The 27,395-nt window shown below is 44.3% G+C and overlaps 2 protein-coding genes across 4 annotated transcripts in view; one reads left to right on the forward strand and one right to left on the reverse strand.

Moving 5' to 3' along the window:
- On the forward strand, window positions 1–26,337 carry Rnf34 (ring finger protein 34). Its single transcript, XM_059249132.1, has 6 exons — window positions 1–369; window positions 12,577–12,795; window positions 15,454–15,861; window positions 19,800–19,919; window positions 20,147–20,348; window positions 21,902–26,337. Exons 1-6 carry the CDS (start codon window positions 364–366, stop codon window positions 22,090–22,092), a joined length of 1,146 nt encoding a protein of 381 aa, XP_059105115.1. The 5' UTR covers window positions 1–363; the 3' UTR covers window positions 22,093–26,337.
- Kdm2b (lysine demethylase 2B) overlaps window positions 26,336–27,395 on the reverse strand; it is a 124,896-nt gene continuing 123,836 nt past the window's right edge. For all 3 annotated transcript variants that reach the window (XM_059249131.1, XM_059249129.1, XM_059249130.1), the window contains one exon: window positions 26,336–27,028. In XM_059249131.1, coding sequence (XP_059105114.1) covers window positions 26,847–27,028 — 182 coding nt within the window. In that variant the 3' untranslated portion in view covers window positions 26,336–26,846. The remainder of the gene's footprint in view (window positions 27,029–27,395) is intronic.

The raw sequence follows: 27,395 nt of genomic DNA on the forward strand, positions 1-27,395 counted from the left end.
CGTGGGGAGTCAATTCCGCCCCAGCGGCTTCTCCTAGGAGAGCCGCTTCGTCGGGCCCCGCCCAGCCCTAGCCCCTCTCGACTCTCGGGGCTGCGCCCGAGGCCCCGCCCCTTCCCTGCAATATCATTGGCTCTGGTGACCGGCCCCCCGAAGCCCTGCTTCGGATTGGTGGGCTCGGCCCGCCGCTCGGCGTCTTCCCGGGGCGTGAGCCGAGCGTGGCCACGCCCCCGACGTCGGGACGCTCAGTCGGCCTCGGGAGGCGCAGCCTCCGCCGCCGGAGAAGGAAGGAGGTCCGTTGTGCGAGCAGGCTGCTATGGTGCTGAGTTCCCGGGTCGAGCCGACCGAGCCGAGGCGGTCGCGGCCATGAAGGTGAGGGGCTGGGGGAGCCGGGAGGCCCTCCTCGCCTCTCCCGTGCGCCCGGAGCGCCCCCTTGGGCTCCGTCTCCGCGGTTGCCCGGCGGGTTCCCGAGAGACCACCACCGTGGGGGGCGCCCCGACCGGTTCCAGCCGGAGAGGCCGGGCTAAGCGGACCCGCCCGAGCTCCCACAGCGCCCCCCGGCGGCCTGGCCGAGGAGGAGGCGAGTTGGTTCCCCCCCCCCCCCCCCCCCCCGAGGTCGCAGCCCGCTGGGCCCTGTGTCCCAGGCCCTGCGCCGTTTCTCGGGGTCCCGAGCTTTTCAGACCTCTTAAGAGCTCTCCTCCAGCCTCGGTGCTTCTGCCCACGGCCGTGCCCTCTGCCTCCTCGAGTCCTTGAACTAACCCAGATGTCGGGGGGCATCCCGAGACAGAAATCAGAGCGGTGCGGGGATTGATGAGGCCGGGGCCAGGGGAACCCGGGTAGAAAAGCCAAGGGTTGGGGTCCCCCACCCACCCACCCACCCAGGAGTTCTTCCGTGGGGTTTAAACGCTGTGGCCGTGACCTAGAGTGCTGGATGTGTTTGCATCGCCACTAGGTACGCAGCAAGTAATTTGGCAGCCTTTCACCCGGGTGGGAGTGAGAGCGTGGGAGTTATCACTGATAGAAGTTTCAAAAAAAAAGGGGGGGAGGGGGTGTGTGCGTGATTCTGGCCTACTTTGGGGAGATGGTTGTGTTTTCTTCTCAACTTCATCACAGAGAGTTCTAAAGAGTCTGTGTACAACAATCAATTTAGGTATTGATCCATTTGCCAAAAATCAAGCCAAGTGGCGTGAGTCAGAAGGTGATGATGATACCTCTCCCGACATGAGACGGTTGTTGTATTCATCTCATTGAAGAAGTGTGTTGTTGGCTTTGGGCTGCTCCATTAACTCGACCTTCACAGAGTGTCTAAAGATTTACTGTGGACGATTGAAGAGTGTCAAGTGGCTAGAGGAAGTCAGCGAGTGTTTGCCCAGTTTCCTCTTTGTATTAGTCAAGAGGGAGTAAAAGTAATTCAGAATATAGTCCCCCTCTTTAGGAAAGAGTTTGCCGGTTAAAATAAAAGAGACAAGGTAGGCATGGCGGCACAAGCCTGTAATCAATGTTTGGGAGGCTAAGGCAGGAGGATTGAGGCCACCATTTGCTACAAGGCAAGTGCTTTTGTCAAAAAACAAAGAACAGCAGCAAAAAACCCCAGACAGATAGATCCCAAGTAGCCACATTACAGACCACAATAATATTAGGGGTGTGTGTGTGTGTGTGTGTGTGTGTGTGTGTGTGTAAATAGCTGTCAGAAGAAAGAAAAATAGTGATCCCCTTCATTGTTGCATACCTGTAATCCCAGCATTTGGAAGGTAGAGGCTGGAGTCTGGACAATTTGGAGTTCCCGTCTAGTCTCGGCTTCATAGTAAGTGTGAGGCCAGCTTGTACTATATGAGATTCTGTTTCAAAACAACAAGCCTTCTTACTGCCGGAAGCAAGAGAGATTTTTGGAATAGGTAACTTCTCTGTTTTGAGACAGGGTCTTGTTGAGTGTCTCTTACTGGCCTGGAACTGAGTATGTAGGCTGTCCTTGAACTGGTGAGTGATCTCCTGAGTGCTTGGATTGCAAATGGTCTAGAATGGATGACATTGGCACTAACTTTAAGGGTGAGGATATTGTGAGAGTTTTTAAAAAATTGTTTAAAATGTTTTTTAGGATTGTGTGTATGAGTGTTTTGTCTGTGTGTATTTATGTGCACGATCTGCATGCCTGGTGCTCACAGAGGTCAGAGGTGGCATTAGATCCCCTGAACTGGAGTTACCAATGGTTGTAAGACACCTTGTAAGTGCTAGGAACCCAACCTACGATCTTTGTAGGAGCAATCAATGAGTTCTCTTAACTGCTAAGCCATCTCTCTAGCCCTTAAGGTTTTTGTTTTGTTATGTTTTTAAATTTTGTTTTATAGGTATGAATGCACCATGAGGTCTGTGCACCCTGAGCATGCCTGATAACCATGGAGTCCAGTAGAGGGTGTCAGAGCTCCTGGAACTGGGGTTAAAACTAGTGGTGAGACCCTATGTGGGTGCTGGGAATCAAACCCTGGTCCAGCCAGTGCTTTTAACCACTGAGCCATCAACCCCTTGTGAGCATTTATTCTTTACTTCCTAGTGTAGTTATAAAATATCACTGCAACTTAGAATATTTTTTTGGTTTTTTAAGATGGTTTCTCTGTGTAGCCCTGGCTGTCCTGGAGCTCTCTTTGTAGACCAGGTTGGCTTTGAACTCTCAGAGATCCAGCTGCCTCTGCCTCTCAAGTTTTGCGATTAAAGGTGTGTGCCACCACCACTCAGCTAGAATACTGTATTATATTATCTGGAGGTAGCTCTATTGCCTGAAAAATCATCATCTTTGCTGTGGGATCTAAATACAGCCTATTTATCAAGGAAATTAGATTTAGAAGGAGAATTGGATGTGGGTACTGTGCCCAAATTGTTAAATAAATTGTTCAAGAGCAAGTGGTTTTGCATTTAAGTGGAAGGTAACTGCTTTCTTTTTCTTTTCTTTCTTTTTTTTTTGAGACAGTCTCACTGAGATACTAAGGTAAAAAGGGTGAGAATAGTACTAAGAACCAAGTATTCCCCCCTCCTTTTTTTTCCCTCCCTGTTTTGAAACAGAGTTTCTCTGTGTAACAGCCCTAGCTTTCCTAGAACTCACTCTGTAGACCAGGCTGGCCTCGAACTCACAGAGATCTGCCTGTGTCTGCCTCCCGAGTGCTGGGATTCAAGGTGTGCGCCACAATGCCTGGCCAAGTATTCCATTTTTAAAAAGACAAAAATCATTTGTGTATAGTGGCTCACACATATAATCCCAGCTCTTGGTAGGTGGAAGCAGGAGGATTAGTTCAAGGCCATCCTCCCCTGCATAGCAAATTCAAAGCCAGTCTTGTCTGTGTGAGACCCTGTCTCAAAAAATAAAAAAGGAAAAGAAACAACTTAAATATGAGAAAGGCAACGTATGTGGTATGGAGCACATATTGTTGTAAGAGTATTAGTTTCGCCAGATGGTGGTTCACGCCTTTAATCCGGTTTAACTCTGGAGACAGAGGCAGGTGGATCTCTGTGAGTTTGAGGCTAGCCTGTTCTACAGAATGAGTTCTAGGACAGCCAGGGCTGTTACACAAAGTAACCTTGTCTCAAAAAAGAAACAACAGCAACCAAACAAACAGTGAGCCTCATGTAATTTGTTTTGAAGCTGCAGTTTCAGTAAGAAATAATTCTAAAGTTTGCATATTAATTGTCTTTTTCTCTCCGTTCTGTAAGAAAGTTTAACTGAAATTTAAACCATAAAGCATTCATTTATATCACTATTGCTAAGATTTGAAACATTCTTTCAACACAAGGACATTGGCATTTTAGCAAATTGAAATTTGTCCAGAATTTACAACAAGAACCTGTAGTCTCTGAAGTAGATGGTTTCTTTGAGGAAACTTTCACTGGTTCAAGAAGAGAATCAAAAGCCAGGCGTCATGGCAGGCAGATCTCTTGTGAGTTTGAGGCCAGCATGGTCTACAGAGTGAGTTCCAGGACAGCCAGGGCCCTGTCTCAAACCCTAAAAATATAAAGAAAAGAAGAGGAGAATCTGTCTGGTTCTTTTGTAGCTTCTTTGAGTACTTGATAAAAATTAATATTTTGCATATAAAAGTGCTAGGTTTATCCTTTACTGGAGAATATTATTATTTATTATTATTATTATTATTATTATTATTATTATTATTTGATTTTTCAAGACAGGGTCTCTCTGTGTAGCCTTGGCTTTCCTGGAACTCACTCTGTAGACCAGGCTGGCCTGGAACTCACAGAGATCACAGAGATCTGCCTCCTGAGTGCTGGGATCAAAGGCGTGCGCCATCACCAACACCACCACCGAGCTAGGACAATATTACTATATTCCTTTTGGCAACACAGTAGACTCTTAGGAAATGCCGTAATCTCTGCTGTTTGTTTAATTGAAACAAATGACTTAAATCATTGAGTTTTCATCCCCATCAACAACTCCATCCTCTTCTATTATCTCTTCCCCACCCCTCTCATTTAATCTTCATAGAAACCCATTCTCGGGGGCTGGAGAGATGGCTCAGAGGTTAAGAACACTGGCTGTTCTTCCAGAGGTCCTGAGTTCAATTCCCAGCAACCATATGGTGGCTCACAACCATCTGTAATGAGATCTGGCTCCCTCTTCTGGCCTTCAGGGATACAGGCAAACAGAACACTGTATACATATAAGTAAATTAAAAAAAAAAAAAAAAATTAAAAAAAAAAAAAAAAAAAAGAAACCCATTCTCTAGTCTGACTGGTTAATATTACATCTAATGGAATCATTAAAAGAGATCACATTCTAATTCAGTCCAGGATAGGAGCCACAATCTGTAGTAACTGAGTATTTTGAAGCTTTTTCCTCCTACAGGGATTCTAAGTGTGTTTCACATCATGTATACACACACAAGACAGGTGTACATTGAAGTCATTTGAAAACTGGCACTGGAAGAGGTCTGGGTCCGTTCTTAAAACATTCAGAATACCTTAACAACCGTCTGTAACTCACACACACATAAAATATATTTATGTATTGAGAAACTGGGCTTCACTATGTAGCACTGGCTGTCTTGGAACTCACTGTGTTCGTCTAGAATATTCAGACTCTTACTTACTGAGCCATCTTTCCAGCCCTCTTGAGATTCTTCTAATTGAAGGTGAAGGACAAAAGTAGGTGTTGGGGTTTTTTGTTTTGTTTTGAGATAGTGCTTCACCATGTAGCCTTGGTTAGCCCGGAACTTCCTATGTAGACCATGCTGGTTTTGAACTCAGATCCACTTACCTGTCTTCTAAATGCTGTAATTAAAGGTGCATGCCACCATGCCTGGCTTAAGGCATTTTTAAAAAAACTTTATTATTATTGTGCATGTTGGTGGCTAGGAGGGCACAGAGATCCGCCTGCCTCTGCCTCTGGAATGCTGGGATTGAAGGCGTGTGCACCCAGCTACCTAAAAATAATTTTTAACAGTGTCTGTTTTTGACAGAATCAGTCACGGTTTTTCTGGTGTTGAAGATTTCACACAAGAAAACAGAGAAGTGTGGTAGAAAATAAAAGTAGCTCCGGGATGGTGGCATACAACTTTTATCTCAGCATTCAGGAGGTAGTGGCAGGAGAATCTGAGTTCAAGGCCAGACTGGTCTCCAGAACAGCCAGGACTACACAGAAAGACTCCGTCTTGAAAAATAAAAATGAAAGAAAACAAAAGAAGTTGGGAGCAAAGAATAAGTAAGATGAAGGAAGTCCCTACATTTCCGTAAAGGGAACTAATTTGAGAGTCAGCTACGATTGACAGAACCTCAGCTAAGCATTTCTAATCTAGCTACTTAACCCTTTCTGAAAGTATTGGGGAGCTGTAAAGGGAAGTAGAACAGTAGAGGCACACCCCCAACAACGAGCAAATGGAGACAAGTCTTGGGTGAGCACATGGCTGAGATGTTACCCAGGCTCCTGCTCAGGAATCTTGAGGGTTGCTTTCTAGCCAAAATTGTTTGAGCAGGAACAAGGAATCTTCACTCAGGCCCAGAATGACTTGACCTTGTAAACATTGGCTCTATCAGAATCATTTGGGAGTTAAAGAAAAAATTTTGTTGCCCAAACTGTACTCTAGAGTAGCAAAATCAGAAGGCCCCTGTATTAAAAAAACCTTTAAAATGACATTTGTTTGCCAGGCGGTGGTGGCACAAGCCTTTAATCCCAGCACTCAGATGGCAGAGCCAGGCGGATCTCTGTGAGTTCAAGGCTAGCCTGGTCTACAGAGCGAGTTCCAGGAAAGCCAAGGCTACACAGAGAAACCCTGTCTCAAAAAACCAAAACAAACAAACAAACATGTGTTTGTTTATTTGTGCATGTGTATCCCACAGCGCTTGTGTGGCATTTGGAGGATACCTTGGGGGAATTGGTTTTCTCCTTCCACCATGTGGGTCCCAGGAATTAAGCTCAGGCATGACTAATTTTTAGGCTTTGTGGTGAGTCTAACGTGCAGAGAACCACAGTCTGGGTCAATTTCACAGGGTTGAGGCAATTATTTAGCAAGTGACAGAGCAGCCACAGAGGGTGGGAACTAAACCACCTGCTCCCCAGAACAGGGGAGGTCAGAGTACTAAAGAAATCACTTCAGCTCTGGGGTGTCAGAAAACACAGGGCTCAATAGAGAAGTGGAAATTATGTCTCTCCTATACTCTGGGTGGGAATGAAGGAGAGCGCAGACACAGCTAGTGAGTGGATACAGCCCTGTCTGAACCCGGAGCTGTCACGTAGGTTGGAAGAGAGCAGATGCTGTTCTCAGAGAAAGGAGCAGTGTGGGCTTACCCTCCCTGTGCTGCCAGGAGTGTTCTCTTAGTGCCAGAGCTGTTTCCTCATTGGGTGTGTTTGACTGAAGGTCTCAGATCCTAATGAGGCTACAACCTAGATTTTCCCTGTTTTCTTTCCTTCTGCTATGGTTTGTGGCTGGATATAGTACTATAGATCTGCATTGGGCTAAGTAGGGTTACAGCAGCATAGTTTTGACTGGGAAGCTATGGGACTTTTTTGGTTTTATAATGAAATATTTAAAGTTAAAAGTTTCTGTTCTCCGTCTGTGTTTATGTGAGGGTGTGCATGTGGATAGGCTAGAGGGAACTTTGGGGGTTGTTCCTCCTGTGTGGTGCTTTGGATGAGAATAACCCCGTAGGCTCATGTGTTTGGGTGCTTAGTCACCTGGGAATGGCACTATTTGAAAGGGTAGAAGGTGTGGCTTTGTTGGAGGAAGTGTGTCACTGGGGGTGGGCTTCAGGGTTTCGAAAGCTGTGCCAAGTTCAGAGTCTCTCTCTGCCTGTGGATCAGGATGCAGCTCTGAGCTACTGCTCCAGCACCTGCCTGCCTGCCACCACGCTTCCCGCCTTGACGATAGTGGACTAACCTCTGAACTGTAAGTCAGCCCTAGTTAAATGCTGTATTCCATAAGAGCTGTCTTGTCATGGTGGCTCTTCACAGCAATACAACAGTGACTAAGACACTTCGTGACTGGAAATGGCCAAGACTCGGCTCGTTGGCCAGCAAGCCCCAAGGATCTGTTGTGTCCTTCCTAGTACGGGGATTATAGATTCACCATATGCCCAGCTTGTTCACTACATAGTCCAGTTATTTACTTAATATTTTCGGACAGAGCCTCCCTGTAGCCCAATCTACTTTCTGTTACTCTAGCTGAGGGTGACTTTGAACTCCCAATCCTCCTGCCTCCACCTCCCAGTGCTGAGCTTACAGGCTTGTGTCCTCATGGCCTCACGTGGGCTTGTGTGTTGGGGGTGTTCTTGGGGTAGAATGTAGCTTCTTGTGCTGTGCTCGTAGACAGGCGGTTTACCAACTGAGCGATCTCCTCAGCTCTCAGTGTTCTTTTGATTATTTTCTTTCTGGAGGATGCAAAGGAAATTCCTGCTCTTCCATAGAAACATGAGGGGATGGGACTATGTTGTTTTTTTTATTTTATTTTATTTTATTTTATTTTTTTGAGACAGGGTTCCTCTGTGTAGCTTTGGAGCTCGCTCTGTAGACCAGGCTGGCCTCAAACTCTCAGAGTTCTGCCTGCCTCTGCCTCCTCAGTGCTAGGATTAAAGGCGTGCGCCACCACTGCCCGGCTGGGACTATGTTGTTATCCTGTAATAAAGGTATCTACCTAGGAATTATACATATTTTCTCCAATAGGTCCTCTGTTTCTTCTGCTAGAACTATATAGTTTTTTTTTAAATTAATTTTTTGGTGTATTTTTACACATGTGTGTACGTATTTAGAAGCCAGAGGTTGACACTGGGTGTCTTTTTCTTTTCTCTCTCTCTTTTTTTTTTTTTTTTTTTTTTTTATTTGAGACAAGGTTTCTCTGTGTAGTTTTGGTGCCTGTCCTGGATCTTGCTCTGTACACCAGGCTGACCTCGAACTCACAGAGATCCGCCTGGCTCTGCCTCCCGAGTGCTGGGATTAAAGGCATGCGCCACCACCGCCTGGCTTGGGTGTCTTTCTTGATAGCTTTCCACCATAACATTTTTTTCTTTTCTTTTCTTTCCTTCCTTCCTTCCCTTCTTTCTTTCTTTCTTTTCTTTTTTTTTTTTTTTTAAGATAGAAGATTTAAAAGAACTTTGCTGGGTATATGGTTGTATACACCTTTAATCCCAGCGCTCAGGATTTCTATGAATTGGAGGCCAGCTTGCTCTGTGTAGCTAGTTCCAGGCAAGCCAGGGTTACATAATAAGATCTTGTCTCAAAAACAAAAAACCCCAAAATAAATAAATAAATTAATAGAGCTTTCTTTGGGCCCTACATGGTAGCATGCATCTTCAATCCCAGCACTCAGGAGGCAGAGACAGGGAAATCTCTGTGAGTTCAAGTTGTCTTGGTCTTCATAGAGAGTTCCAGGGTAGCAAGGACTACATGGAGAAACCCTGTCTCCGAGAGAAGGAGAGTGAGAGCGCATGTAGCTTTCTTTGGAAGACTGCTAATAATTTTTTGTAGCTGGAGAATTTCTCTCCAGCTCCCGCCACCAAGTCCCGCCAGTCCCAGAGCCCACTTATAAAATAAACATACAAACTCTTACATTATTTAAACTGCTTGGCCATTAGCTCAGGCCTGTCACTGTCTAGCTCTTACTCTTATATTTAGCCCATTTCTATTAATCTTTACTTTGCCACATGGCTCATGGCTTACTGGTACCTTACATCTTCCTTCTCCTGGCGGCGGCTCCAGGCAGTCTCCCTCTCAGCCTTCCACTTCCCAGAATTCTTCTCCTTGTCCCGCCTATACTTCCTGCCTAGCCAATGGCCAATCAGTGATTTATTTACTGACCAATCAGCAACATACTTGACATACAGACCATCCCACAGCAATTCTTTTTTCCTTTTTGGTTTTTTGAGATGGTTTCTCTGTATAGCACTGACTGTCCCGGAACTCGATCTGTAGACCAGGGTGGCCCGAACTCCCGAGTGCTGGGATCAAAGGCATGCACCACCACTCCCCACCAAATCTTTTTTTTTTTTCTTTCTTGAAGGAATAATCACTGTTAGTTTGGTATCTCATGCTTTTGTGTATAAGCAAACCATGGCTCTAGAGTCTGAGATAGGAGCTCTTCATTATTTTACTTGGCTTTTGAAGGCAGCACTATCTTGAATTACAGAGAGAAGCCATATACTCCTTAAATTAGTGATGAAGGTACTTAGGCAGTTGGACCTTGTTTACCGCTGTCTTTTTTTCTCTTCACCTGAACGACTTCTGGATAGTGAGAACAGCATCATCATTATTGGCACTCCAAGTTGCCTTTTTTAAGTTTTTTTTTTTTTTTTCTTTTTAAGCTAGTTGAGCAAATAATACTTGACAGATAAAATAAATGGAATCACATGTGGTGTTGTCTGGTGACATTTTAGCTAACACCTCAGGTACTTTGACTTCCACTATTTGTCACATTGCTTAGGTTCTAGAACATGTTTAAGTAGGACATGGAAGCCAGGTGGTGGTGGCACATGACTTTATTCTCAGCAATTGGGGGGCATGGGCAGGTGGATCTCTTGAGTTCAAGCCCCGTCTGGTCTGCAGAGTGAGTTCCAGGACAGCCAGGGCTACACAGAGATACCCTGTCTTCAAAAACCAAAAAAAGAAAAAAGAGAAAAAAACCTCTACTGGTCCCAAACACTGTACTTTTTATTCTTTAAGCATGGGAAAATGGCTTTGGCCCCACATTTGAAAATTTGTATCTATTTCTAACAGGCTTGCTTATCCCATTCTGAGACTAATAAAATGGGAAACAGAGGAGCTGTAGTTGTAGCTCTCTGGGACAGTGATTGCCAAGCAGGGGTCCATTCCCAGCAACACAAAACTAAAAATAAAACAAAGACAAATTGTTATAGGTGGTATAGTGATAACCATGTTCTGACTGAGAATAAAGAGTCAAGAAATAAACAAAAACACCCCAAAAGAAAATTATTCGGTGGAGAGGCAAATGTCCTTTATTCTTCGTGAGGTCAAGTGTTTTGGCTATTGGAAATGATTCTTAGTGCTTTTGTCCTGAAAAAGTAGAGTAGCTCTGTTTTAAGAGTGCTTTCCTTGGGGGCTGGAGAGATGGCTCAGAGGTTAAGAGCACTGGCTGCTCTTCCAGAGGTCCTGAGTTCAATTCCCAGCACCCACATGGTGGCTCACAACCATCTGTAATGAGATCTGGTGCCCTTTTCTGGCCTGCAGGCATACATATATAATAAATAAATCTTTTTTTTTTTTTTTTTTTTTTTTTTGGTTTTTCGAGACAGGGTTTCTCTGTGTAGCTTTGCGCCTTTCCTGGAACTCACTTGGTAGTCCAGGCTGGCCTCGAACTCACAGAGATCCGCCTGGCTCTGCCTCCCGAGTGCTGGGATTAAAGGCGTGCGCCACCACCGCCCGGCTCTATAATAAATAAATCTTAAAAAAAAAAAAAAAAAAAAAAAAAACATGCAAAAAAAAAAAAAAAAAAAAGAGTGCTTTCCTTAATGTCAGATGAATATATTCTTTATAAAGAATGTGGGAAATAGAGGAGGAAAATAAATGCATGAGGTATTTTAAAATCTAGAGAGCTGCTGGTGTGTATGGTGGTGCACACTTAATCCCAGCACTCAGCTGATTTCTGGGAGTTTAAGACCTGGTATCCATAGCAAGTTCCAGGACAACCAGGGCTATATCAAGGGACCTTATAAAAAAAAAACCAACAAAACCAACCAAACAAACAGCCCTAGAGGGCTTTATTTGGCATTTGGTTGTTTTTAGTCATGCTTAGGATGGAACCCAGGACCTCATGCATGCTGAGTAAGCCCTCTTGCCCCTGTGCTGTTTTGTTTAAAAGATTTTATTATGTATAGTGTTCTGTCTGCATGTATACCCGCACACCAGAAGAGGGCGCCAGATCTCATTAGAGATGGTTGTGAGCCTCCATGTGGGTGCTGGGAATTGAACTCAGGACCTCTGGAAGAGCAGTCAGTGCTCTGTTCAATAATAGCTGGAGCTACTAACAGCATGTCTCCAGCATTACCGAGACACGACATACTTGACTGACATAGAGTCAGTGTGGTGGCATACAGATTTGTAGTCAGCTTTTGGAAACCTGAGGAAGGAGGATTGCATATTTGAGGCCTGGGTTTCTAGACACTTGATTCCCACCCCAGGCTGTTTCTCTTTGCAGCCTGGCTGTCCTGGAGATGGCTCTGTAGACCGCCTGCCTCTTCTTCCAGAGTGCTGTGATAAAGGCGTTCGCCCCACTGCTCAGCTTCAGTTTTTTCTTTTCTTTTTTTTCTTTGTCATGCATCTTTTGTTTGGAAATGCCGGAAAATTGTCTTTCTAAATGACTTGCAGTTTTGGTAACTTGAATGTCCTTTATTATGGATGTTTGGAAATAGAAGCACTTCCGATTTTTGAGAAATTTGGAATATTTACCTTTAGGTAAGTATTTGAAGTTTATTTAGCACTGTGTTGGTGATGGTAGATTAGAGACACTTCCTTTGATCTCAAGGTTACTTAAGGCAAACTTACCTCTGAAAAGTAGCAGCCACATTCCCCTTGTCTTTATTTTATTTATTTATTTATTTGCTTTTGAGACAGGGTCTTTCTACATAGCTTTGGCTGTCCTGGAACTCACTTTGCAGACCAGGCCTGCCTGTTAACTCAGAGATCTGCCTGCCTCTGCCTTCTGAGGTCTGTAATTAAAGGCATGTACCACCACTCCTGGTTTATTTTATTTTTAAATTTTATTTATGTGTTTGGATATTATGCTTGCACATATATATAATACATATATAACATATATTATATATAATATATATACTACACACACACATATATATTATATAATATATATTACACACACACACACACACACACACACACACACACACGTGTGTGTGTGTGTGTGTGTGTGTGTGTGTGTGTGTACCACGTGTGTGCCTGGTGCCCTACAAGGCTAGATCATCAGATCCTCTGGACTGGAATTACAGAAAGTTGTGAGCCAGCACGTGGGAACTGGGACTCAAACCTGGGTCCTCTGGAAGAGCAGCCAGTGCCCTCAACCTCTGCACCGTCTCTCCGGCCCCTCCGCTCGGCCTTACCCTGTGCACTTGTGTGTCTTTCAGGCGGGGGCGACTTCCATGTGGGCTTCGTGCTGCGGCCTGCTGAATGAAGTCATGGGGACCGGAGCCGTCCGAGGTCAGCAGGCAGGATTTCCGGGAAGCAGCGGCCCGTTCAGATTCACACCCAGCTCTGACTTCCCCACCTACGCACCAGCAGCTACCGCAGGGCCCAATATTGTTTGTAAAGCGTGTGGACTTTCCTTTTCAGTCTTCAGAAAGAAGGTGAGTTTGAAACTATTGCATACGAATAACCCGTGGGGGAAAAGAGACGTGGATCATAATTCTTGGCTGTAGGTTCTGTTGACGAGGTAATCCATTTGAAAGTATTCAAAAGTCCCATTTGGAAGTCTGTGCAGTAAGATTCCAGTTCTGTCACAGTGTCTGGTTAGTCTTTGCTGCTTGTCCTTCGCTGTGTGATCTGTACTTCTGAGCCCTCATTCCTGACAATACTCTTTTTTAATATCTTTTAATAAAGAGATTGAATTGCTCTGCAGTTTTGTTCAGCAGCCATTTATTATAGCAAGGTACCATGGTTTAAAAACTTTGTTCCTAACTTTTTTTTCTTGCAGAGCTGGTAATGACGACTAAGGTTTTATTATATATGCTAGCAAGTGCCCTTTGTACCACTCCCTAGCCCATACTTGACCATGTTCTTCCTTTTTTTTTTTTTTTTTTTTTTTTTTTTTTTTTTTTAGTTTTTTTTTAGTTTTTCGAGACAGGGTTTCTCTGTCTTGTTTTGGTGCCTGTCCTGGATCTCGCTCTGTAGACCAGGCTGGCCTCGAACTCACAGAGATTTGCCTGGCTCTGCCTCCCCTTCTGCTGGGATTAAAGGCGTGCACCACCGCCACCTGGCTTTATTTATTTATTTATTTATTTTTTGTTTTCCAGTTCTTCCATTATTTTTTAAATGTATCCTAGGTTGACTTCAAACTCCCAGCTATCCTTCTGCCTCAGCCAAGTACTGAGATTACAGCATGGGACATCACACTCTTTGTCTGTCTGTCTGTCTATCTGTCCTTCTCTCATATATTACATTCGGACCAGTTTCCCCTCCCTCCTCTTCTCCCCGTCCCTCCCCTCACTTCCCCTTGCCCCCAGATCCACTCCTCCCTTTCCCTTCTGAAAAGAGCAGGACTCCCAGGGGCTATCAACCAAACACAGCATAACTAGTTACAGTTAAGACTAGGCTCGTACCCTCATCAAGGCTGGACGAGGCAACCCAATATGAGGAAAAGTCCTGATCATATTCTCTTTTCTTTTATTTTTTTAAAATTATTTTTATTTTATATGCATTGGTTTTTTAGCCTTTGTGTATGTCTATGTGAGGGTGTTGGATCCTCTGGAACTGGAGTCACAGACAGTCGTGAGCTGCCATGTGGGTGCTGGGAATTGAACCTGGGTCCTCTGGAAGAGCAGACAGTGCTCTGAACCACTGAGCCATCTCTCCAGTCCCTGACTTTATTTTTTAAAAACAAGTGTGTTTGCATATATGGCCCTCGTGTGTATGCAGGAGCACTCAGAGGCCAGAAGAGGGTGTTGAATCCCCTGGATCTGGAGTTACGGGCAGTTGTAAGCTGCCCAGCATGGGTGCTGGGAACCAAACACAGTTCCTTTGGAAGAGCAGGAAGAACTCTTAACCTGAGCCGTGTTCCAGTTCTCTGATCACCTTTTTTGTTTGTTTGTTTTTTTTAAATGGTTATGTGTGTGTGACTTTGTGAATGGATACTGCAAGTGTGCCTGAGGAGGCCAGAGAGCATGAGATACCCTGGAACTGGAGCTGTAGGCTTTTGTGAGTTCTCAGACATGGGTGCTGAGAACTAAATTTGGATCTTCTAGAAGAGCAGCAGCCAATGCTTTTAACCACTGAGTCATCTCTGGCCCCAGTATTCTTACCTTTTAAATAAGGAAATTGGGTGTGATTGGCTCATACCTGTACTCTCAGAACTGGAGAGGCTAAGATAGGGTCATTGATGCAACTTCAAGGCCAGCCTAGGCTACATAGAGTGTTCTAGGCCAGTTTGAGCTCCAGTGAGAGAACCTGTGGGGATGTAAGGGGCGGTGAGTAACCTCTGTTTGTGGAGATTTTACGGAAAGCACCTAGGCTAAAACTTTTACAGGTCATTGTGCAGTCTGATCAATATAATACCTTGAAGTACGCCGGGCGGTGGTGGCGCACGCCTTTAATCCCAGCACTCGGGAGGGAGAGGCAGGTGGATCTCTGTGTGTTCGAGGCCAGCCTGGTCTACAGAGCGAGATCCAGGAAAGGCGCAAAGCTACACAGAGAAACCCTGTCTCGAAAAAACAAAAAAAAAACCAAAAAAAAAAAAACCTTGAAGTACACGGACGGAAGTGTTAGCTTGTGGGGGCCATGCACTGAGCAGAAGTGGACACATTTGAGTGTCCTCTCAAGGTTCTCTTCTGAGATGGCTTAGATTGTAATTGGGGCCACATTGGCTACAGATTTCTGCACTAGTGGGGTCTTCTGTGTCCTTGGGTTAAGTTGGAGAGGTCAGTTTCCTTTCTTATTGTATTAAGCTTTTTTCTTCCTCTTTGCTGAGGAAATTATCCACATAGGAAAGGACCCGAGAGAGAGCTTTGTGGTTGTGCTTTCTCTTCCCGTGGTTCAAGTCAGCTCGGTTCTGCTAATTACACGTTTGTGTCAAGGGGTGGAAATGTTTTAATTCACTAACACAAGAGTGTATATTTTCCTCCAAGTGCTGTGTTTGAAGTTTCGTGAATGGAAGCTGCCCTGGCGGCGATGGGGTTTGTGAAAATAGGCTGCTGCTGTGGGGACCGCACAGGAGCCCCAGTTTCAGTTGTCGTACAGAAGAGGGTGTTCTCACAGTGCTTATGTGAGTGTCGTGTCTGCTCTGTCCGCAGCACGTCTGCTGTGACTGCAGGAAAGACTTCTGCTCCTTCTGCTCAGTCCCACAAGGAAACCTCCGCAGATGTTCCACGTGCCACCTGCTCCAGGAGACGGCCTTCCAGCGCCCTCAGCTGATGCGGCTCAAAGTGAAGGACCTGCGGCAGTATCTCCTCCTCCGAAACATCCCAACCGACACTTGTCGGGAGAAGGCGGACTTGGTAGATTTAGTACTGTGCCACCGTGGACTAGGTTCCGGGGATGACCTGGACTCAAGTAGCCTGAATTCCTCACGGTCCGAGACTTCTAGTTTTTTTACACAATCCTTTTTTTCAAATTATACAGCCCCCCCTGCTACTGTGTCCTCCTTCCAGGGAGAGCTCCTGGACAGAGATGGGACCTTCCGGTCAGAAGTTCTGGCTCAGGTAGGATGGTGTGATTGATAACCCCAAGAGCCTGGTGTGTTCCCCAAGCATTTTAATCTCTGAACTTTATCCCCAGGCCTGACTTTGAACTTCTGGCCTTCCCAGCGTCACCTCTTGAGTCTTGGGGTCAAAAGTGTGCATCATTATAGCCCGGTTTTAGGTGGTACTAGAGATTGAACCCAGGAGTTTGTATATACTAAGCAAGCACTCTTTTTAGTTTTTCAAGACAGGATTTCTCTGCGTAACCCTGGCTGTCCTAGAACTTGCTCTGTAGACCAGGCTGGTCTCGGACTCACAGATCCGCCTGACTTTGCCTCCCGAGTGCTGGGATTCAAGGCCTGTGCCACCACTGCCTAGCCTAAGCAAGCACTCTTAACAATTGAGCTATATCTCCTATTACAGAATTACTTAATTTAAATAATAAAAATAAATGGCATTTCTTTATTATAATTAGAATACTATCTCAGGGGCTGGAGAGATGACTCAGTGGTTAAGAGCACTGGCTGCTCTTCCAGTGGTCTTAAATTCAATTCCCAGCACCCACATGGTCGTTCACAACCATCTGTATAGGATATGATGCCCTCTTCTGGCCTTCAGGTATACATGCAGAGCACTCATACATAAACTATAAATAAAGTCTCAGTAGGGTTCTTGAGCATCATAGGTGATAACATGCAGGGCTTACAACTCATAGTTTGTTGTGTATGAATGACTCTGAAATGCTAATTAAACTGGGTGTGGTGCTGTAGTCCAGCTACTAGGGAGGCAGGCACAGCAAGATTTCATGAACTCAGGAGTCTGAGGCCGGCCTGGGGAATTAGCAAGGCTCCCACGTTAAAAGCAACACAAAACCCCTAAGACATAATGGGCCGAGGTGATGCCTGCCTTTAATCCCAGCACTTGGGAGGCAGAGGCAGGTGGGTCTCTGTAGCAGGCTTTTTCAGATCTCCAGCCCCAAATCATGACATGGAGACTTATGAGTTAGGAATGCTCGGCCTTATCTTGTGCTTTTCCCACCATCTCTTATAACTTAACTCTTATAATTTCACCTATGTTTGCCTCAGGGCTTTTTACCTTTCTTTCATTCTGTATGTCCTTCTCTGTGGCTGGCTGGCTGGCTCCAGGCATCTCCCTCATTCTCTTCTCAAGTCTAGATTCCTCCTCCTACTTACTCTGTCTGCCTGCCAGCCCCATGTATTCTTCTACTGCCTAGCTATTGGCTATTCAGCTTTTTATTAGGCCAATCAGGTGCCTTAGGCAGGCAGAGCAACACATCTTTACATTGTTAAACAAATACAGTGTAGACAAATATAACACATCTTTGCCTAGTTAAAGTAATATTCCACAACATAAACCTATGTGAGTTCAAGGCCAGCCTGGTCTACACAGAGAAACTCTGTCTCAAAAACCAAAATAACAACAACAACAAAAAACTTAGACATAAAATATTGAGCTGTTGCCGGCGGTGGTAGCTCACGCCTTTAATCCCAGCACTCGGGAGGCAGAGCCAGGCGGATCTCTGTGAGTTCGAGGCCAGCCTGGTCTACAGAGCGAGTTCCAGGACAGGCTCCAAAACTACATAGACAAAGCTTGTCTGGGGGAATATATATATAGCTGTTTTGAATTTTTTTCCTGTTTTTTCCCCCCTATTGAGGGAAGATATTATTAAAAGATGTGTGCTGGGTACAGTGGCACACACTTTTTTTTTGGGGGGGGGGTGCACTTTTGATCCCAGCACTTGGGATGCAGAAGCAGGCCGATCTCTGTGAGTTGTAGGCCATCCTCGTCTACATAGTGAGTTCTAGAACAGCCAGGGCTACATAGTGAGACTTTGTCTCACACAACAAACAAAAAGATGGAGAGGTGTAGGGGCTGGAGAGAGAGCTCAGTGATTAGGAGCTCTTAGTGCTCTTGCAGAGGACCTTAATTTGCTTCCCTGTACCCACATTGCTCCTCACAACTATTGTAACTCCAGTTTTTGGGGGATCTGATGTTCTCTTCTGTACTCCTCAGACACTGCATGCATGTAGTACATACATGTAGATAGCCACTCACATACATAATATAAAAATACATGTACATACGTTCAGACAACCCCTCACATACAAATAAATCTTAGAGTCATGACTGGGCATGGTAGTGTATACTTACATCCTGGCACTTAAGGGACAGAGGTAGGAAGATTGATTTAGCTGCTCTCCAAATATTCATAACTTAGATAAGACCAAGACCAGAGTTTTATGATTTTCTCAAATGAGAACTTGCATGATTATATCAACAGATAAATCTGACTTGTACCACTTTTGGACTCTATGACACCATTTGGGGGAGCTGTAGGTGGCACAGTGCTGCAGTGTGGTGCCTATAGGATGAAATACGTGATACTGAAACCAACCTCGACTATTCCATGTCAAAAGATCTCATTAAGAGTGGTGGTGTACACCTACAGTTCCAGCATTGGAAGATGGAGGCAGGAAGGAAATGAGTTAATAGTAGCCCAGGCTAGACCTTGTCTCAAAAAAAGAAAATATGGTGTTTAATTTTTTAATTGGTGTTTTGTCTGTATACATGTCTGTGTGAGGGTGTTGGATCTCCTGGAACTGGAGTTACAGACAGTTATGAACTGCCATGTGGGTGCTGGGAATTGAACCCAGGTCCTCTGGAAGAGCAGCCAGTGCTCTTAACCACTGAGACATCTCTCCAGCCCCAAAAGAAAATATTTGAAAGATGTAAAAGACAGTATATAATCCAAAATGGAAGAAATTTTTGTTTTCCTAAAGGAAACTGTTGATTAGTAAGGATTTTTTTGGTGTTTTTTTTTTTTTTTTTTTTTTGAGACAGTGTTTTTCTGTGCAGCCCTGGCTGTTCTGGAACTTTGTAGACCAGGCTGGCATTGAACTCAGATCCACCTGCCTCTGCCTTTCCAAGTGCTGGGATTCAAGGTGTGTACCACCACTACCTGGCTTATTAAGAATTTTTTTTTTTAAGTATTTATTCATTTATTGTGTGTGTGCCTATTTGAATTTGCTCATGCCCTGGTAGGCAAATGGATGTCAGAGGACAACTTGTAGGTATTCTTTCCACAATGTGGGTTCAAATCAGGTTCTTTCCACAATGTGGGTTCAAATCAGGTTGTCAAGGCTAATGACATCTCTAGTTAAATTGGCTATTTTCAGGTCCTGATGGTGCAGGGCCACCCTCCATTCTTAGTGGCTTTGTTTTAGGACCTTCCTTAGGCAGTTAATACTCAGACGTGTTTTACAAATTCACACATAGGGAGGAATTTGTATTTTGAGGGAACTTTATGGAAGGTGAGTTCATGTAAGGCCCAACTTCTTGAGAGAGCTAACCAACATTCAATGTCCAAAGAAGACATGATGTATGCTAGGCTTTGTGTTTAGTTTTGTTTATTTTTTATTACAATTTTATTTTGTGTAGATGGGTGTTTTGCTTCCATGAATGTCTGTACACCACATGTAAGCCCTAGTGTCCGTGGAGTTCAGAAGAGGATGTTCTATGTCCTAGACTGGAGGTAAAGATGGCTGTGATCTTTCATGTAGGTGCTGGGAACTGAACCCAGGTCTTCTGCCAGAGTAGTAAGTGCTCTTACCTGCTGAGCCATCCCTCCAGACCCAGTCTTTTTTTTTTTTTTTTTTTTTTTTTTTTTCCCTTTTGAGACAGGGTCTCAATGTGTAGCCTTGCCTAGGTGGCTGCCCTGGGAGTTGCTTTCTAGACCAGGTTGACTTATTACTCACAGAGATCCCCTGCCTCTGTCTCCCGAAGTGCTGGGATTAAAGGAGTGCTCTGCTTGCTCCACCAACCTGGCCCTAAGGTAATTTTGAGGAAGATCATGGATAGTTTTTCTCTAGAGAGAAGGAAAACTTGGCAATTAGAAAAGCCTGATGATTAGTAATCAGTTGGATTTGTCATGTACATAGGTACAAAGTGAAATAGCTTCAGCAAACACAGATGAAGATGATGAAGAAGATGATGATGATGAAGATGAAGACGATGATGATGAGCAAGAAGAAGAAGAAGAAGAAAACTTGGAGGAGCAGGTGAAACTCATTTAAAATGGCTTCCCTGATAAATGCATGTGGCCAAAAGGGAAGATGCTGGGCTTCCTCCAGGTGAGCACAGGATGGTTTCTAGTTCAGCTGTGGAGCACTATGAAAACACTTCAGGGAGCTGAGAAGTTTGGGGAGAGCATCCAGGGCCATGGGGACCAACACCAGAGAGGCATCTGGACTTGTGGATACAGAGGTAACAGATGCTCTCATTTCAGAACCCAGGGCTCTCTAAGAAGAAAGCGAGAGCCTCGCTGTCTGACCTGTCGAGCCTTGAGGAGGTAGAAGGGATGAGTGTGCGCCAGCTGAAGGAAATCCTGGCCCGCAACTTCGTCAACTATTCTGGCTGTTGTGAAAAATGGGAGCTGGTAGAGAAAGTCAACCGGTTGTACAAAGAGAATGAAGAGAACCAAAAGTCATGTAGGCTTCCTTTTCCTTTTTTCTTCCCAAGTCTCCTTTCTTGAGCTTTCAAAATTGGATTGTTTTTGTTACAATTAGGTCAAATTTAGCTAGCATGGCAGTGCATATCTGTGATCGCAGTACTCAGGAATGTAAGCCAGGAGGGTAGCTAGCTGTCAGACCCGGTCTCAAAGATAGCAATCATTGGGGCTGCAGAAATGGCTCAGTGGTTGGGAGCACTGGCTGCTTCTCCTGAAGTCCTGGGTTCAATTCCCAGCAACCACATCGCAGCTCACAACTGTCTGTAACTGCAGGGGTTCTGACACCCTCTCATACAGACACATGCAGGCAAAACCACCAATACACATAAAATAAAAAAAAATATTAAAATAGAAACCATTAAAAATAAAAAGGTTTGGAGCTGGAGAGATGGCTCAGCAGTTAAAACTGCTGATTGCTCTTCTAGAGTACCCAGGACAATTCTCAGTACCCACATGGAGGCTCCAACTCTGTTATTCCACATTAGGAGACCCAGTTCTGGTTTCCATGGAACTAGGCACTTTGTTTGTTTGTTTGTTTTTTTTGTTTTTTGAGACAGGGTTTCTCTGCATAGCTTTGGAGCCTTTTCCGGAACTCACTTTGTAGCCCAGGCTAGCCTCTCACAGAGATCAGCCTGCCTCTGCCTCCTAAGTGCTGGGATTAAAGGCGTGCGCCACCACCGCCCAGTTGGAACCAGGCATTTAAGTGGTATACAGACAAATGTAGGCAAAACACCCATAATACCTAAAATGAAATAAATCAGTCTTTGAGAAAAGTAATATACCTTTTCAGTCACCGAGTCTGTTATAAGCCAGTTTACAGAGCTGCTTAATAGTCTATTATGTGACATGGGCTTTGAGACAACTGTTGCCAGGTAAGCTAGACAATCACTTGTAGAATCTAGTTTTTGTTATTATTTGTGGAATAAAGTCCCTCTTACTGAAAGGAGACTGTTCCATCTTCATGGCCACACAGCTGGAACAACCAGCTAAACTTCCACTTGTGGCCTGACTACTGAGTGGCCCATATGAGGAATGTGGGGTGATGGCTTTTTCCCTTGAGACAAGGTCTCCTATAGCCCACACTGGCCTCAAATTCACTCTCTAAAGATGACCTTGAACTTCTGATCCTCTTGCCTCTGCCTTTCTAAGTGCTAGGATTACAGGCATGTAGTGTTGTGCCTGGTTTATGCAGTGCTGGGGATCAAACCAAGACTTCATACAAGCTGGGTGGGTACTCTGCCAGTGGAGCCACACCCCAGCCCTGGTTTCTTTCTCCTCAAACTCCTTCTGTTGTAACACAAAACAGAAATAAGTAGCCAACATTTCTACTTTCTATACAACACTTTTTAGCTGGTCCTAAGCCATGTATTTCTTCCTGAACCCTGAGATAGGCATCCCATCTAGCAGCAGAAGTGTAGGGACTTGGTGTACATATAGCACTGGGTGGTTGCTCAGAAGGTGGCTGCTTGGCTGTGGGCAGGGGAACAAGGCCAGTGGCCACGTCCAGAGCCCCAGCTCTCAATTTCCTTTCAGACGGTGAACGGACGCAACTTCAGGATGAAGAGGATGACAGCCTGTGCCGGATCTGCATGGATGCTGTCATTGACTGTGTCCTGCTGGAGTGTGGGCACATGGTCACCTGCACCAAATGTGGCAAGCGCATGAGTGAGTGTCCCATCTGCCGGCAGTATGTGGTACGAGCTGTGCATGTTTTCAAGTCATGAAATTGAGGCCCCCCACATGGGACACTCCTCTGACTCTATCCCACACATTTGAGTGCGTAAAAGGGACTGGAAACTTACTGTTCCAAGGCAGAAGCTATTTTTAAAAATTATTTTCCTTACCGACTGGGGACAGAAAGTTCATCCTAAGTTGAAGAAACCTGGGCTGTGCCATAGGCCTGTCTGCCTGCGGACACCACGGCTTTCCCAGCTTCTGCTGGGTTTCATCACTTGTCTCCCCTGAGCACTAGTTGCTGAAGTCAGACTATTCAGTGTGGGTATTTGCTCTTGCTCTCTAGAGGCCACTCACCCTGTCTCTTATTTCCCCTTTATCCTGTGTTTGAAACTTTTGTTCTCTTCCAAGTGAACTTGCTGTTCACAAGTGGGCTAGTGTGGACTACCCTGAGCAGTGGCTGCTCTGAATGTTCACTTTATTAGTCATGTATATTTTCAGTGCTAATATTTAATGAATGTAAGTTTCCACATTGTTGCTATCTCTGCATTTAAACATAATTGGGAGACAATTGACGTTCTATAGTCAACTGCCAGGGCCTCAGATAAATATGTCCATTTTTGTTCAGATACAGCTTTTAATAGCAAGGGCTGCATCTAGCTTCTTAGAAGATTGTGTGTGCTAAATTCTTTATTAATATGTAATCAATTTACACTGTTTTGTATAGTGAAGGTGTATTTTTAGTGCTCCCTGCTAGTAATTTTAACTTTAGGAATAAAATTAGATTAAAAGGCTGCTGTAGTTTATACTGTCTCCCTAAGTTTCAAACTTATTTGCATATAGCATAAACAGGCACCAACGCCCTGCTCTAGCACTTCTCTTCAGAAGAGATGCGAACGCCTTCAGAGACCATCTTTGCTGCTCACTTACCATAGTTGTGTTTACTGTGACAAGGTATTGTTAGGTGCTTTACGGTTTTCTCAGTCCTTACCATCAGTCTAAAATAGATAGAGAACCCAGTCTCTGAGAGGTTAATAGCTTTGTTTAAAATCTCAGGTACGAAGTGTGTGTATTGTGTCTCTCTCTCTCTCTCTCTCTCTCTCTCTCTCTATATATATATATATATATATATATATATATATATATATATATAGTACTGAGGGTGTAGCTCATGGCTAGAGAGCATACTGTTATTAGTAAACCCCATGTTATGTCACAGCACTGGGATGGGGGAGGGGACAGACAACAGATTTCAAATCTAACTCTTAATGCTAAAGGTTTTCTTTTTCAGCCCTTGGAATACATATAGTAAATGAGAATTTGAGATCAATAGCTTACATAGAAGGGTTCTAGGGCCAGCTTGAGTCAGGGTTTGCTTTTGGTTGAGAACAATTGTCAATTCACCTTACTTTACATTGTATGAGGTATTGTAAGTCATCTGGGTATGATGTGCAACATACAGGATTATGTATGCAGGTATTCACAAATACTACACTATGCACGTGACTTAAGCATGTATGGATTTTGCCGTCTGTGGGGCAGTTTTGGGGCCAGTCCACACACGGTAATACCAGGGATGACTGCTTACTTTTTTTGACAAAGGGTAAACATTTCTTCTGAAAGCTGCATATTTTAACTGGCATGCCATGCCCATAACATATGTCAAATGGATAAAGTTCTAAAGGTTCACAGCAGAATAGAATGAAATCTCCTTATTGTCTTCACAGTAGAAAAGAACGTAATTTGAGGCACCATGGTATCTTCTGCAAATATCAGGTTCCCTTGATGGACTGGTGCCTCACTTTCTGCTCTACAAGTTCAGATTGACCATAGCAAGTATATTCACAAGGTTATGGTCTTTCTACTACTTTACCAGCTGTGGGGTATGGTCTTGGAGCACCCGTTTGTAGCATGTGATTTACACTGGCTTCATTTGAAGCTTGTTAAAAACTATAGATGGCTGTTGAGATGGCTCCATGATCCTCATGACCAGAATTAAGACCTACTTCCCACATGGTGGAGAGAATCAACTTCCCCTGACTTCCATCACATAGATAAATAAACGTAACAACACAAATCTACAGAGATTGTTTGCTTTGGGATACAATCTTCTTGGTGGTTCAGTACTCCCTGGGCAATGTTGACAGTGACCTGTGTGCTAGTCTGGAGCTATGTGCATATAGTGGTGTGAAGCCAGATTTTTAGCAGAGATTGTGTATCAGGGGAATCACCCTGAAAGCGGTTCTCAGGAGACGGCTTCCCCCGCCCTTTTTTTTTGGTTTCTCTGTGTAGCCTTGGCTGTCCTGAAACTTGCTCTATAGAACAGGCTGGTCTCGGACTCAGAGATCCACCTGCCTCTGCCTCCCAAGTGCTCAGATGAAAGGCATGTGCCACCACCGCCTAGCCAAAGATGGCTTTTCTAACATCAGGGTGTAGCTGTTTTATATGGAGGTTCAGAGAACTCAAACTACCACAGAAATGGCCTTTACGTCTATATTAATGAACCTTCAGGCCAGTAAAGTCAAATTGCCTTTTTACAAGTAAACAACAGTGTTAACAAGTCTTAATTCTGTTATGTTACTCCCCAGAGTTGAACACAAGAAGCCATTGTTGCTAGAATTTGAGTCAAAAGGTTTTTGGATTAAACAAGAGGCAAATGCTTTAGATGAGGTCTTTCAAAACTGGAGTGTTAACAGGAAGGGCTTTTCTTGCCGGGCCAAGATCTTTATTTTACACATCTTTAGAGTTATTTCTATACATGGACATCAAGTCAGAACTGTCTAAAAATGTTCTGTGACCCCAAATTCTAACATCTTAGTCTTCTAGCCCCCAGGCCCAAGGCCACTGCACAGAATGCAACCTCTTTGAGTTGTCTCCCTGCCCTCTACATCTGGGAAACTTCAAGGAAAGAGTAATGTTAAGTAGCTGTGGTAGCCCTAGTCTCTAGTTGGTGGAACTATTTGGGAAGGATTAGGAGGTGTGCTCTTATTGGAGGTGGTGAATCACCATTCCTGCCAGGCGGTGGTGATACAGGTCTTTAATCCCATCACTTGGAAGGCAGGGGTAGATGGATCTCAGTGAATTCAAGGCCAGCGTGATCTACAAAGGGAGTTCGAGGACAGCTAGGACTGTTACACACAGAAACCTTGTCTCGAAAAACCAAAAAAAAAAAAAAAAGAAAAAAAAAAAAGAAAAAGACTCACCATTCCCAGTGTGCCTCCCAGTTGTGGATTGATCAAGATGATAGGAGCTCTCAGCTGCTATTATAGCTACCTACCTCTCTCCGCTACGCCTCGACTCCATCACTATAAATTCTAACCCTCTGACCATAAGCTCAATTAACCTTTCTCTTACAAGTTGCCTGGTCACAGTATTTTGTCATCGCAGTAGAACCCTAAGACAGACAGTGACCATGCATGGAAATTACTTCTGTACAGGCGTAGCAGGAGACGTTTTGACAGGTCAGTCACTATTCCTAATATCCACAAGTGGCCATCATTGTAGCATAGTTTTTCCCATTACCTTTATTGGTCAGAAACAAATCTCTCTGTAGGAGGAAAAAAAAAAAAAAAAAAAAAAAACGCTGTGTCTCAGGGCTGCTGCATTTCTCAGATGACAGAGAAATTACACAGTCCGTCCAGGTCAAGAGTCCATTCATTCATCTCGGCCATTCCAATTCGATTTCTAGCCCTCTCAGAGAAACAGAAACCCTCAAACACCAAGAGTGGATTTTTTTTTTTGTACAATTGTTTATACAAATCCAACAAAGGTAAAACTGCATCAGGGAAAGTCTAGGAAACACCACCATACAACAGTGGCACTTATGGATGCAGAACTCGACAACTAGAAAATAACCTGGTTACCAACGTCAGTGAGAACTGAACACTTGAAAGGAAGGCTATGGGGCACATTTATTCTACTCGATTCATGGTATAAATTAGATCTGTGTAGATAGGATATAAGAGCTCATGCTTGGAGCCAAACCCTCCTGAGTGTAAAGGCTGAAATCTGAATTGTAAAAGTTTAAGGAAAAGGTAAACTCTCTATTGAAACTTGGCGAAGTGTTTTACCTGGACTATACACTTATCCACAACATGCTCGTGTAACTTCTTGACATACAAAGTAGGCTCTCAACATCCAGTTAAACATGCTTTTAAGTGGAAGATCGTAGCCCCCTGTCACACCTGGGTACATCTGTAGATGGGCTCTTTATGTTGATGAAGTACAGGTTAAGTTCTTCCTACCTGAAGGAAAGTTGGCAATCTAAATAATAAAAACACTGGTATGCATTCAAATCTTGCATAAATAATTTTTAAACAATTTATACAAAAATAGTTCTGCATAATGTAAGATGTAACAAAACCAACTAAACAAAATGTGTCAAGACGGCTGCAGATGGTGTGTGTGGTCCACTCTATGTTGACACTGGAAGCCTTGGCATTGCAAGGAACAGGTTGCCCCAAACAAACTACCAACAAAAACACTAAGCTCAGGCTTCTAAGAGGATTTCTCCAAAGCTCATCTTCTTTTCCAACTGGAATGTCTTCTAAAGGCCGCCTTAGAATGGTCCAGAAAGCAGTGCAGTTACGATGCAGAAGGAGCAAAGGAAAACTTCTGGCTCACTCATCCCCAAATGGGTAGTTGAACGGCTTCTCCCTTGGCAAGACTCGAGAAACAGAACTGTGTCCCGTGGTCTCTTGTTCCAAATTCCAAAGGGAAATAGAAGCCCACTTGTTTTTTGCAGTCTTCTCCCCTCCCTGGCTGTGTCCCCCAACCCTCCATTATTTACATCCTTGTCCTGGAACTAACTTAGTTTCTGCAGGAGTTTCTCTTCCACTTGCCCAAACTGAACACTCACAGACATTTCGGCTATGAACTGCTCACAGCCTTCCTTGGTGACTTGCTTGCAGTACCTCAGGTCAATATGACAGATATTTCCACAGCGTTTGAAGAAGGACAGGCACTGGTCAGTGACCTTATTGCAGTCTGCAGGGAAGAGAAAACCATATGAAGGGACAAAAGACACAGCCTAAAGCCCTGTAATTTCAGGGATCCAGTAGTAGAGATGGAACACAGCTAGATAATGTAGTTGAGTCCTTGATGTCCCCCAAATGGGAGGGATTTCACCTACCAATTGCAAAGCATAATAATGTATTCTTGGAAAGTATTTGGAGTGTTTTGCTAGGCATGTGGAAATACAGTTCTATTTGCAACACTTGTCCTCTCCCCCAAGCCCCCCAAATTCAGACTATCAGGTAGAAATCACTTGTACTACAGGGCTGCCTCTTTCTGTATAGTTACATACAAAAAGGGTCATAATGTGTGAGGGTCTTGTCTGATGGTAATACAGTTA

Source organism: Peromyscus eremicus, chromosome 23 (genome assembly GCF_949786415.1).
Source record: "Peromyscus eremicus chromosome 23, PerEre_H2_v1, whole genome shotgun sequence".
In the NCBI taxonomy this organism is placed as follows: domain Eukaryota; kingdom Metazoa; phylum Chordata; class Mammalia; order Rodentia; family Cricetidae; genus Peromyscus; species Peromyscus eremicus.